Source organism: Camelina sativa, chromosome 18 (assembly GCF_030686135.1).
Source record: "Camelina sativa cultivar CO46 ecotype springtype chromosome 18, ASM3068613v1".
Classification (NCBI taxonomy): domain Eukaryota; kingdom Viridiplantae; phylum Streptophyta; class Magnoliopsida; order Brassicales; family Brassicaceae; genus Camelina; species Camelina sativa.
In genome coordinates, this window is record NC_141897.1 from 6,813,378 (window position 1) to 6,826,984 (window position 13,607).

Genomic DNA, 13,607 nt, shown 5'->3' on the forward strand with positions numbered 1-13,607 from the left:
AATTTGGATAATTATGCTTGTATCAAATATTTTTAATAATTATGTTTGTATTAAAATAGATAATTATGTGTTTATATTAAATTGTAAATTATGCTTCTATAAAACTGAGTAAATATGTTTATATAAAATTGGTATATATAAATATATATTGTGACTGTTTGGCTGTTATTTAGTTTCTAAAAATTAAACTTTTAGTTTAATTACTATTGTGACTAATTAGCGACTAAATTAAGAAAATATGAATTAATTTGACCCGGGAAACCAATTAACCCAAATTAACCCGCGAAACCAATTTTAATTCCTTAAATTTTCGATTTCCCCCAAAACCAAAACCAAATTAACCAAAACCCGGGAAACCAAAATCCCTAATATTTTCCCCCCTTTAACGAAATCCCTAATTTTCTATTTCATTTCTATCTCCACTTCGATTTCTCCGATACTCTCCTCTTCGAATCCCCGATACTCTCCTGTTTGATTTCCTTCCCGAATCCTTCACTCTGAATCCTCTTTGATATCTCTACTCTATCCCCAATACTCTACTCTATCTCCCTATTTCTCTTCTCGACTCTGAATCCTCTTTGATTTCTCTTCTTTCCCGATTCTCTTCTTCACGATGGCTCTAACACAATCTGCAACGAAGTCCGCAAGTAAGGCTCCAGCCAAAGCTCCAGTTAAGCAAGGAAGAAAGAGGAAGATGGACCCTAATTTCTTCCAAAGAACCGAAGGGTCGACCCCCATCAAGGAAGCGAGAAAACCAAACCCTCTAACGATTCAATACAACTTTACGCCGGCAGCAGATTTACCCCATCCTCAATCACCGTCAGGAGCACCACAGATCCGCAACTATCCACCGCCACAGACGCTTTTCCAGACCTCGGTGAACCAACAACGTCAGACTCAACAGCCTCTTTCGTCAGAGGAGGTCCACAACAATCCGCGACAGTGTCCAGCTGATCCTCCATTACAAGACGCTCCACCGTCTCCAGCTGATAACTCTCAAGCTCAGAGCCGTCCATCATCTCACGGTAACAACTACCATGAAGGTTCTGAGGCTTCAAATCCGGAGCTCCAGGAGGACACGATTATCACTCTAAATGCCCTGCTTAGAGTGCCAAACCGTGAGAAGTTTACCACCGTCCTCTCCTCCACACCGATGCCAAACACGACCTGGTATTAATACTTTCTTCTACTTGATTCTTAAGTAAAATAATTTTTTGCTTTTGTGTGATGGTCTGTGATGCTCTATGATGGTTAGTTTTAGAACATTGATGTCTGTTTTGATTGTTCTTAATAGGTTCTGTTTTGTGTTGGTCCTATTTATATGTATAAGTACTCAATCGTTGACATCTATTTCATGTGTTTGCAGGTTTACTCGCGACGAAAAATCGCGACTACTAAGGACCATTACTAAAATTTTTACAAATAAATTTGATGGTCCATACTACAGCTGGACATGTGTGCCTCGGGACAGACAACAGAGATGGTTCATCGAGTTTGTTGTACAGTTTTTTTTTCTCTCTTAACCTTTTCACATATAGGTTTACTTGTTGAGTTTCCACTACCATCATTATATTCTCTTTGCTATGTAGAAAACACACACATGGGATCCTTTGATTACTGGGACAATTCAACCATATTTCGAGCTCATCTGCCAACGCTGGATGAAAGACATGATTTGCAATGTCAAGACGAGTGGAGAGCGACCAAAATAGATCAGAGATACTATTTGGCAAACAATGGTTGAGTATTGGGAGACTGAAGAAGCACAACAAAGGAGTCTCACCTACTCTAAAGCTCGTATGTCTGATCGTGGTGGTCTTGGTCCTCACGTCCACTTATCAGGGCCAAAGTCTTATCAACAAATCCATACCGAAATGGTTAGTAACTTTTATATACCCATAAATTTTGTTTTTTTTTTTACATTTGGAGCTTTAAATGATGTCATTACCCTTGATTCTTTTGTAACATTGCAGGAAAGGAAATTGGGAAGACCGGTGAGTCTTGGTGAGGTTTTTATTACGACACATACCAAGCCAGATAGTACTTATGTTGATCGGAAGGCGGAGCAAATCTCTCTCAATTATGAGAAGAACTTGCAGCAGAAGTTGTCCGACCTTCGGGAACATACTTCACAGCCTCCAGAGCTCACAGCAGATGATTACACAAGCATCTTTATTCAGGTAAAGTATCACTTTTCACAACCCACATTGAATTATCTTTCGACTTCTACAGCCTCTTTATGTAGTGTTTTTCTCTTTGTTTTTGTAGTCTACTCAGAAAGATTCACGAGGAAACCTATATGGAGTTGGAAGTCTTAAGCATACTCTTCAACCTCTTCTCAATGGCAAGGAAAACCAATGACAAGAGTCTGCAATGTTTCAGTCATTGCAAGAGCAAATGAAGGAAACTCAACGTCAAATCGAAGAGCAGGCTACTTATAACTCTCGTCATGATGCTGAGGTTGCTGCTCGTGATGCAGAGCTTGCTGCCCGTGAAGCACTACATTTCCAAGCTGTGGCTGAGCAGAAGGACAAGTTAGTGCATTTGTCCTTAGTGGAGAAGTACCTGCGCAAAACTGACCCGACCTTTATTGAGTTTTTGACGACTCAGTCAGCTGAAGCTACCACAAATCCACTCTCAACCACACTTCCTGCAACAGCTCCACCTTCAAATCCGATTCCTTCTCCATCTCCAAACAGTGATGCTTTTTAGGTTGACTTCTCACCCTCCAATTTCATAGACCTAACTAATGAGGTTGTCTCTTTTGTTGAGATTGTCTCTTTTGTTGAACTTGTCTCTTTTGTTGAGACACATGTATACTGGTATGCATTTGTCTCTTTTGGTTTGTATATTTGTCTTGTGAGAAACTTGGTATGCATTTGTCTCTTTTGGTTTGTATTATGAATCATCGGTTCATATGAATTTATTGTCTCAATCTTGTTTTTGTTGTATTTACAATATTGGTTTCATAATACTTTGAGAAACATGTACCAATTTCAATTTAAAACATTTACAAATTTGTTTTCCACAAAACATTAGTCGCTAAACAAATGTAATTTGGGGCATAATAGAATAGTAGAGAAATAGTCGTAAATCAATAGCAAGTATGTTACGACTACTTTACGACTACAAGCAGAATAAATGTATATCATGATTAGTCGTAAATCCGTCGTAACCGAGTCTTCAAATGTTACGACTACACTACGACTCCTTTACGACGGCCTATATAACTGTTTCTCGGTTTTAGCCTATTTTCTAGGTTTAAGCCTCTTTTGGGATAAAACAGTTTAAGTGATGTCTAAATCACTCCAAATTCATCGGAACTCTTACAATTAGTCAATGCATTGGATTGTCACACATTCTCACACAGAAACAGTAACAAAGCTGTTTAGTGCTTCAAATCAATGTTTTCTTGGTTTTAGCCTGTTTTGGGATAAAGTGGGTATAAGTGTTGTCTAAACACTCCAAATTCATCCCGAACTCTTACAATTATTCAAATGCATTGGATTGTCACACATTCTGACCCTAGAAACAGTAACAAAGCTGTTTACTGCTTCGAATCAATGTTTTCTCGGTTTTAGCCTGTTTTGGGACAAAATGGGTATAAGTGTTGTCCAAACAAAAATTCATCCCAAATGCTTACATTTAGTCAAATGCATTGGATTGTCACACATTCACCAAAGAAACAGTAAAAAAGCTGTTTACTGCTTCAAATCAATGTTTTCTCGGTTTTAGCCTGTTTCGGGACAAAGTGGGTATAAGTGTTGTCTAAACACTCCAATTTCATCCCAAACTCTTACAATTATTCAATTGCATTGGATTGTCACACATTCTCACCCAGAAACAATAACAAAGCTGTGAAATACTTCGAATCAATGTTTTCTCGGGTTTAGCCTATTTCGGGACAAAATGGGTTTAAGTGTTGTCTAAACACTCCAAATTCATCCCAAACTCTTACAATTAGTCAAATGCATTTGATTGTCACACATATTGTCACACAAACAAAGCTGTTTTCTGATTCGAATTTATGTTTTCTCGGTTTTAGCCTGTTTTATTGTTTTAAGCCTGTTTTAGGACAAAACAGGTATAAGCATTGTCTAAACACTCCAAATTCAACGCGAACTCTTATAATTAGTCAGATGCATTGAATTGTTACATATTCTGACCCTAGAACCAGTAACAAAGCTGTCTACTGCTTCGAATCAATGTTTTCTTGGTTTTAGCCTGTTTCGGGACAAAATGGGAAAAAGTGGTGTCAAAACACTCCAATTTCAACCCGAACTCTTATAATTAATCAGATGCATTGGATTGTTACATATTTTGACCCTAGAAACTTTGACAAAGCTGTTTACTGCTTCGAATCAATGTTTTCTTAGGTTTAGCCTGTTTCCTCAGGTTTAAGCCTCTTTTGGGATAAAAATGGTTTAAGTAATTTAAACACTCCAAATTCATCGGAACTCTTACAATTAGTCAATGCATTGGATTGTCACACATTCTCAGACAGAAACAGTAACAAAGCTGTTTAGTGCTTCAAATCAATGTTTTCTTGGTTTTAGCCTGGTTTGGGATAAAGTGGGTATAAGTGTTGTCTAAACACTCCAAATTCATCCCGAACTCTTACAATTAGTCAAATGCATTAGATTGTCACACATTCTCACCCAGTAACAGTAACAAAGCTGTTTACTGCTTCGAATCAATGTTTTCTCGGTTTTAGCCTGTTTTGGGACAAAATGGGTATAAGTGTTGTCCAAACAAAAATTCATCCCAAATGCGTACATTTAGTCAAATGCATTGGATTGTCACACAGTTACCAAAGAAACAGTAAAAAAGCTGTTTACTGCTTCAAATCAATGTTTCTCGGTTTCAGCCTGTTTCAGGACAAAGTGGGTATAAGTGTTGTCTAAACACTCCAATTTCATCCCAAAGTCTTATAATTATTCAAATGCATTGGATTGTCACACATTCTCACCCTGAAACAATAACAAAGCTGTGAAATAATTCGAATCAATGTTTTCTCGGGTTTAGCTTATTTCAGGACAAAATGGGTTTAAGTGTTGTCTAAAAACTTCAGATTAATATCGAACCCTTAGAATTACTCAAATGCATTGGATTGTCACACATTATGACCCTAGAAACAGTAACAAAACTGTCTACTGCTTCGAATTAATGTTTTCTCAGTTTTAGCCAGTTTTGAAGCAAAATGGGTTTAAGTGTTGTCTAAACACTCCAAATTCATCCCAAACTCTTAGAATTAGTCAAATGCTTTGGATTGTCACACATTATGACCCTAGAGACAGTCAGAAAGCTGTCTACTGCTTCGAATCAATGTTTTCTCAGTTTTATCCAGTTTCGAGACAAAATGGGTATAAGTGTTGTCTAAACACTCCAAATTCATCCCAAACTCTTACAATTAGTCAAATGCATACGATTGTCACACATTATGACCCTAGAGACGGTGACAAAGCTGTCTACTGCTTCGAATCAATGTTTTCTCAGTTTTATCTAGTTTCGAGACAAAATGGGTATAAGTGTTGTCTAAACACACAAAATTCATCCCAAACTCTTACAATTCGTCAAATGAATTTATTGTCACACATGTTGACCCTAGAAACACAAACAAAGCTGTTTACTGATTCGAATTTATATTTTCTTGGTTTTAGCCTGTTTTATTGTTTTAAGTCTGTTTTGGGACAAAATAGTTATAAGCATTGTCTAATCACTCCAAATTCAACCTGAACGCTTATAATTAGTCAGATGCATTGAATCATTACATATTTTGACCCTAGAAACTGTAACAAAGCTGTTTACTGCTTCGAATCAATGTTTTCTCAGGTTTAGCCTGTTTCCTCGGGTTAAGCCTCTTTTGGGATAAAACGGGTTTAAGTAATTTAAACACTCCAAATTCATCTGAACTCTTACGATTAGTCAAATGAATTGGATTGTCACATATTCTCACACAGAAACAGTAACAAAACTGTTTAATACTTCAAATCAATTTTTTCTCGGTTTTAGCCTGTTTCGGGACAAAATGGGTTTAAGTGTTGTCTAAACACTTCAGATTCATCCCGAACTCTTACACTTATTCAAATGCATTGGATTGTCAAACATTCTCACCCAGAAACAGTAACAAAGCTGTTTACTGCTTCGAATGAATGTTTTCTCAGTTTTAGCCTAATTCGCGACAAAATGGTCATAATTGTTGTCTAAACACTCCAAATTCATCCCGAACTCTAAAAATTAGTCAAATGCAATAGATTGTTGCATATTTTGACACTAGAAACAGTAAGAAACCTGTTTACTAGTTTGAATCTATGTTTTCTCGGTTTTAGCCTGTTTTCTAGGTTTAAGCCTCTTTAGGGATAAAACAGTTTAAGTGATGTCTAAATAATTCTGAATTGATCCCGAACTCTTACAATTATTCAAATGAATTGGTTTGTCACACATTCTCACCCAGAAATAGTAATAAAACTGTTTAATACTTCGAATCAATGTTTTCTTGGTTTTAGCTTGATTCGGGACAAAATGGGTATAAGTGTTGTCTGAACACTCCAAATTCATCCCGAACCTTTACAATTATTCAAATGCATTAGATTGTCACACATTCTCACCTAGAAACAGTAAAAACTATTTACTGCTTCAAATCAATGTTTTCTCGGTTTTAGCCTTTTTCGTGACAAAGTGGGTATAAGTGTTGTCTAAACACTCCAATTTCATCCCAAACTCTTACAATTATTCAAATATATTGGATTGTCACACATTCTCACCCAGAAACAATAACAAAGCTGTGAAATACTTCAAATCAATGTTTTCTCGGGTTTAGCCTATTTCGGGACAAAATGGGTTTAAGTGTTGTCTGATAACTTCAAATTAATCCCGAACTCTTAGAATTAGTCAAATACATTGGATTGTCACACATTATGACCCTAGAAACAGTAACAAAGCTGTCTACTGCTTCGAATCAATGTTTTTTCAGTTTTAGCCAGTTTCGAGACAAAATGGGTTTAAGTGTTGTCTAAACACTCCAAATTTATCCCGAACTCTTAGAATTAGTCAAATGCATTGGATTGTCACACATTATGACCCTAGAAACAGTAACGAAGCTGTTTATTGCTTAGAATCAATGTTTTCTTGGTTTAAGCCTGTTTCGGGACAAAATGGGTAAAAGTGGTGTCCAAACACTCCAATTTCAACCCGAACTCTTATAATTAGTCAAATGCATTGGATTGTTACATATTTTGACCATAGAAAGAGTAACATAGCTGTTTACTGCTCCGAATCAACGTTTTCTCTCGGTTTTAGCCTGTTTTCTCTGTTTAAGCCTGTTTTGGGATAAAACGGGTTGAAGTGTTGTCTAAACACTCCAAATTCATCCTGAACTCTTAGAATTAGTCAAATGCATTGGATTGTCACACATTATGACCCAAGAAACAGTAATGAAGCTGTTTACTGCTTCGAATCAATGTTTTCTTGAATTTAGCCTGTTTCAAGACAAAATGGTTAAAAGTGCTGTCTAAACACTCCAAATTCAACCCAAACTCTTATCATTAGTCAAATGCATTGGATTGTTACATAATTTGACTCTAGAAAAAGTAACATAGCTGTTTACTGCTTTGAATCAATGTTTTCTCTCGATTTTAGCCTGTTTTCTCTGTTTAAGCATGTTTTGGGATAAAACGGGTTTAAGTGTTTTCTAAACACTCCAAATTCATCTGAACTCTTACAGTTAGTCAAATGCATTTGTATTCTCACACATTCTGACCCTAGAAAAATTAATAAAGCTGTTTCTGTTACGAATCAATGTTTTCTCTCGGTTTTAGCCGGTTTTCTCTGTTTTAGCCTATTTTGGGACAAAATGGGTAAAAGTGGTGTCTAAACACTCCAAATTCAACCCGAACTCTTATAATTAGTCAAATGCATTGGATTGTTACATATTTTGACCCTAGAAAGAGTAAATAGCTGTTTACTGCTTCGAATCAATGTTTTCTCTCGGTTTTAGCCTGTTTTTTATGTTTTAGCCTATTTTGGGACAAAATGGGTAAAACTGGTGTCTAAACACTCCAAATTCAACCCGAACTCTTATAATTAGTCAAATGCATTGGATTGTTATTTATTTTGACCCTAGAAATAGTAAGATAGTTGTTTACTGCTTTGAATCAATGTTTTCTCTCGGTTTTAGCCTGTTTTCTCTGTTTAAGCCTGCTTTGGGATAAACGGGTTTAAGTGTTGTCTAAACACTCCAAATTCATCCCGAACTCTTACAATTAGTCAAATACATTTGTATTCTCACACATTCTGACCCTAGAAACAGTAATAAAGCTGTTTCTGCTTCAAATCAATGTTTTCTCGGTTTTAGCCTTTTTCAAGACAAAATAGGTAAAAGTGGTGTTTAAACACTCCAAATTCAACCCGAACTCTTATAATTAGTCAAATTCATTGGATTAAAACATATTTTGACCCTAGAAAGAGTAACATAGCTGTTTACTGCTTCGAATCAATCTTTTCTCACGGTTTTAGCCTGTATTCTCTGTTTTAGCCAATTTTGGGACAAAATGGGTAAAACTGGTGTCTAAACACTCCAAATTCAACCCGAACTCTTATAATTAGTCAAATGCATTGGATTGTTATATATTTTGACCCTAGAAATAGTAAGATAGCTGTTTACTGCTTTGAATCAATGTTTTCTCTCGGTTTTAGCATGTTTTCTCTGTTTAAGCCTGTTTTGGGATAAACGAGTTTAAGTGTTGTCTAAACACTCCAAATTCATCCCGAACTCTTACAATTAGTAAAATGCATTTGCATTCTCACACATTCTGACCCTAGAAACAGTAATAAAGCTGTTTGTGCCTCAAATCAATGTTTTCTCGGTTTTAGCTTTTTTCAAGACAAAATGGGTAAAAGTGGTGTCTAAACACTCCAAATTCAACCCGAACTCTTATAATTAGTCAAATTCATTGGATTGTTACATATTTTGACCCTAGAAATAGTAGCATAGCTTTTTACTTCTTTCAATCAATGTTTTCTCTCGGTTTTAGCCTGTTTTCTCTGTTTAAGCATGTTTTGGGATAAAACGTGTTTAATTGTTGTCTAAACACTCTAAATTCAACTTGAACTCTTACAGTTAGTCAAACACATTGGACTGTCACACATTCTGACCCTAGAAACAGTAACAAAGCTGTTTACTGCTTCGAATCAATGTTTTCTTGGTTTTAGCCTGTTTTAAGACAAAATGGTTAAAAGTGGTGTCTAAACACTCCAAATTCAACCCGAACTCTTATCATTAGTCAAAAGCATTGGATTGTTACATAATTTGACCCTAGAAAGAGTAACATAGCTGTTTACTTCTTTCAATCAATGTTTTCTCTTGGTTTTAGCCTGTTTTCTCTGTTTAAGCATGTTTTGGGATAAAACGTGTTTAATTGTTGTCTAAACACTCTAAATTCAACTTGAACTCTTACAATCAGTAAAATGCATTAGATTCTCACACATTCTGACCCTAGAAAAAATTAACAAAGCTGTTTGTACTTTGAATAAATGTTTTCTCGGTTTTAGCCTGTTTCGGGACAAAATGGGTAAAAGTGGTGTCTAAACACTCCAAATTCAACCCGAACTCTTATAATTAGTCAATTGCATTGGATTGTTACATATTTTGACCCTAGAAATAGTAACATAGCTGTTTACTACTTCGAATCAATGTTTTCTCTCGGTTTTAGCCTGTTTTCTCTGTTTAAGCTTGTTTTGGAATAAAACGGGTTTAAGTGTTGTCTAGACACTCCAAATTCATCCCAAACTCTTTTAATTAGTCAAATCCATTTGTATTCTAACACATTCTGACCCTAGAAACAGTATTAAATCTGTTTCTGCTTAGAATCAATGTTTTCTCTCGGTTTTAGCCTGTTTTCTCTGTTTTAGCCTATTTTGGGACAAAATGGGTAAAAGTGGTGTCTAAACACTCCAAATTCAATACGAACTCTTATAATTAGTCAAATGCATTGGATTGTTACATATTTTGACCCTAGAAAGAGTAAATAGCTGTTTACTGCTTCGAATCAATGTTTTCTCTCGGTTTTAGCCTGTTTTCTCTGTTTTAGCCTATTTTGGGACAAAATGGGTAAAAGTGGTGTCTAAACACTCCAAATTCAACCCGAACTCTTATAATTAGTCAAATGCATTGGATTGTTACACATTGTGACCCTAGAAAGAGTAACATAGCTGTTTACTGCTCCGAATCAACGTTTTCTCTCGGTTTTAGCATGTTTTCTCTTTTTAAGCCTGTTTTGGGATAAAACGGGTTTAAGTGTTGTCTAAACACTCCAAATTCATCCCGGACTCTTACAGTTAGTCAAATGCATTGGATTGTCACACATTCTGACCCTAGAAACAGTAACAAAGGTGTTTATTGCTTAGAATCAATGTTTTCTTGGTTTAAGCCTGTTTCGGGACAAAATGGGTAAAAGTGGTGTCTAAACACTCCAAATTCAACCCGAACTCTTATAATTAGTCAAATTCATTGGATTGTTACATATTTTGACCCTAGAAAGAGTAAAATAGCTGTTTACTGCTTCGAAAAAATGTTTTCTCTCGGTTTTTATCTTGTTTTCTCTGTTTAAGCCTGTTTTGGGATAAAACGGGTTTAAGTGTTGTCTAAACACTCCAAATTCATCCCGAACTCTTAAAATTAGTCAAATGCATTTGTATACTCACACATTCTGACCCTAGAAACAGTAATAATGCTGTTTCTGCTTCGAATCAATGTTTTCTCTCGGTTTTAGCCTGTTTTCTCTTTTTTAGCCTATTTTGGCACAAAATGGATAAAAGTGGTGTCTAAACACTCCAAATTTAACCCGAACTCTTATAATTAGTCAAATGCATTGGGTTGTTACATATTTTGACCCTATAAAGAGTAAATAGCTGTTTACTGCTTCGAATCAATGTTTTCTCTCGGTTTTAGCCTGTTTTCTCTATTTTAGCCTATTTTGGGACAAAATGGGTAAAAGTGGTGTCTAAACACTCCAAATTCAACCCGAACTCTTATAATTAGTCAAATACATTGGATTGTTATATATTTTGACCCTAGAAATAGTAAGATAGCTGTTTACTGCTTTGAATCAATGTTTTCTCTCGGTTTTAGCCTGTTTTCTCTGTTTAAGCCTGTTTTGGGATAAACGGGTTTAAGTGTTGTCTAGACACTCCAAATTCATCCTGAACTCTTTTAATTAGTCAAATCCATTTGTATTCTCACACATTCTGACCCTAGAAATAGTAATAAATCTGTTTCTGCTTAGAATCAATGTTTTCTCTCGGTTTTAGCCTGTTTTCTCTGTTTTAGCCTATTTTGGGACAAAATGGGTAAAAGTGGTGTCTAAACACTCCAAATTCAACCCGAACTCTTATAATTAGTCAATTGCATTGGATTGTTACATATTTTGACCCTAGAAATAGTAACATAGCTGTTTACTACTTCGAATCAATGTTTTCTCTCGGTTTTAGCCTGTTTTCTCTGTTTAAGCTTGTTTTGGAATAAAACGGGTTTAAGTGTTGTCTAGACACTCCAAATTCATCCCAAACTCTTTTAATTAGTCAAATCCATTTGTATTCTCACACATTCTGACCCTAGAAACAGTATTAAATCTGTTTCTGCTTAGAATCAATGTTTTCTCTCGGTTTTAGCCTGTTTTCTCTGTTTTAGCCTATTTTGGGACAAAATGGGTAAAAGTGGTGTCTAAACACTCCAAATTCAATCCGAACTCTTATAATTAGTCAAATGCATTGGATTGTTACATATTTTGACCCTAGAAAGAGTAAATAGCTGTTTACTGCTTCGAATCAATGTTTTCTCTCGGTTTTAGCCTGTTTTCTCTGTTTTAGCCTATTTTGGGACAAAATGGGTAAAAGTGGTGTCTAAACACTCCAAATTCAACCCGAACTCTTATAATTAGTCAAATGCATTGGATTGTTACACATTGTGACCCTAGAAAGAGTAACATAGCTGTTTACTGCTCCGAATCAACGTTTTCTCTCGGTTTTAGCCTGTTTTCTCTTTTTAAGCCTGTTTTGGGATAAAACGGGTTTAAGTGTTGTCTAAACACTCCAAATTCATCCCGAACTCTTACAGTTAGTAAAATGCATTGGATTGTCACACATTATGACCTAGAAACAGTAACAAAGCTGTTTACTGCTTTGAATCAATGTTTTCTCGGTTTTAGCATGTTTTCTCTGTTTTAGCCTATTTTGGGACAAAATGGGTAAAAGTGGTGTCTAAACATTCCAAATTCAACCCGAACTCTTATAATTAGTCAAATGCATTGGATTGTTACATATTTTGACCCTAGAAATAGTAACATATCTGTTTACTACTTTGAATCAATGTGTTCTCTCGGGTTTTATCATGTTTTCTCTGTTTAAGCCTGTTTTGGGATAAAACGGGTTTATGTGTTGTCTAAAAACTCCAAATTCATCCCGAACTTTTACAATTAGTCAAATGCATTTGTATACTCACACATTCTGACCCTAGAAACAGTAATAATGCTGTTTCTGCTTCGAATCAATGTTTTCTCTCGGTTTTAGCCTGTTTTCTCCTTTTTAGCCTATTTTGGCACAAAATGGATAAAAGTGGTGTCTAAACACTCCAAATTTAACCCGAACTCTTATAATTAGTCAAATGCATTGGATTATTACATATTTTGACCCTATAAAGAGTAAATAGCTGTTTACTGCTTCGAATCAATGTTTTCTCTCGGTTTTAGCCTGTTTTCTCTGTTTTAGCCTATTTTGGGACAAAATGGGTAAAAGTGGTGTCTAAACACTCCAAATTCAACCCAAACTCTTATAATTAGTCAAATGCATTGGTTTATTACATATTTTGACCCTAGAAAGAGTAACATAGCTGTTTACTGCTTTGAATCAATGTTTTCTCTTGGTTTAAGCCTGTTTTATCTATTTAAGCCTGTTTTGGGATAAACGGGTTTAAGTGTTGTTTAAACACTCCAAATTCATCCCAACTCTTACAATTAGTCAAATGAATTTGTATTCTCACATATTCTGACCCTAGAAACAGTTATAAAGCTGTTACTGCTTCGAACCAATGTTTTCTCGGTTTTAGCCTGTTTCAAGACAAAATGGGTAAAAGTGGTATCTAAACACTCCAAATTCAACCGAACTCTTATAATTAGTCAAATGCATTGCATTGTTACATATTTTGACTCTAGAAAGAGTAATATTGCTATTTACTGCTTCGAATCAATGTTTTCTCTCGCTTTTAGCCTGTTTTCTCTGTTTTAGCCTATTTTAAAACAAAATGGGTAAAAGTGGTGTCTAAACACTCCAAATTCAACCCGAACTCTTATAATTAGTCAAATGCAATGGATTGTTACATATTTTGACCCTAGAAATAGTAACATATCTGTTTACTGCTTTGAATCAATGTTTTCTCTCGGTTTTAGCTTGTTTTCTCTTTCTAAGCATGTTTTTGGATAAAACGGGTTTAAGTGTTGTCTAAACACTCCAAATTCATCCAAACTCTTACAGTTACTCAAATGCATTGGAATGCACACATTCTGACCCTAGAAACAGTAACAAAGCTGTTTACTTCTTCGAATCAATGTTTTCTC

At 35.5% G+C, this 13,607-nt stretch overlaps 1 protein-coding gene across 1 annotated transcript; it reads left to right on the plus strand.

The window, feature by feature from the left end:
- Positions 1-1,736: 1,736 nt before the first annotated feature.
- Positions 1,737-2,361, plus strand: LOC104763209 (uncharacterized). The gene is made up of 3 exons (XM_010486616.2): positions 1,737-1,877; positions 1,974-2,180; positions 2,269-2,361. The coding sequence occupies exons 1-3, from the start codon at positions 1,737-1,739 to the stop codon at positions 2,359-2,361; spliced, it is 441 nt and encodes a 146-aa protein (XP_010484918.2).
- Positions 2,362-13,607: the final 11,246 nt, after the last annotated feature.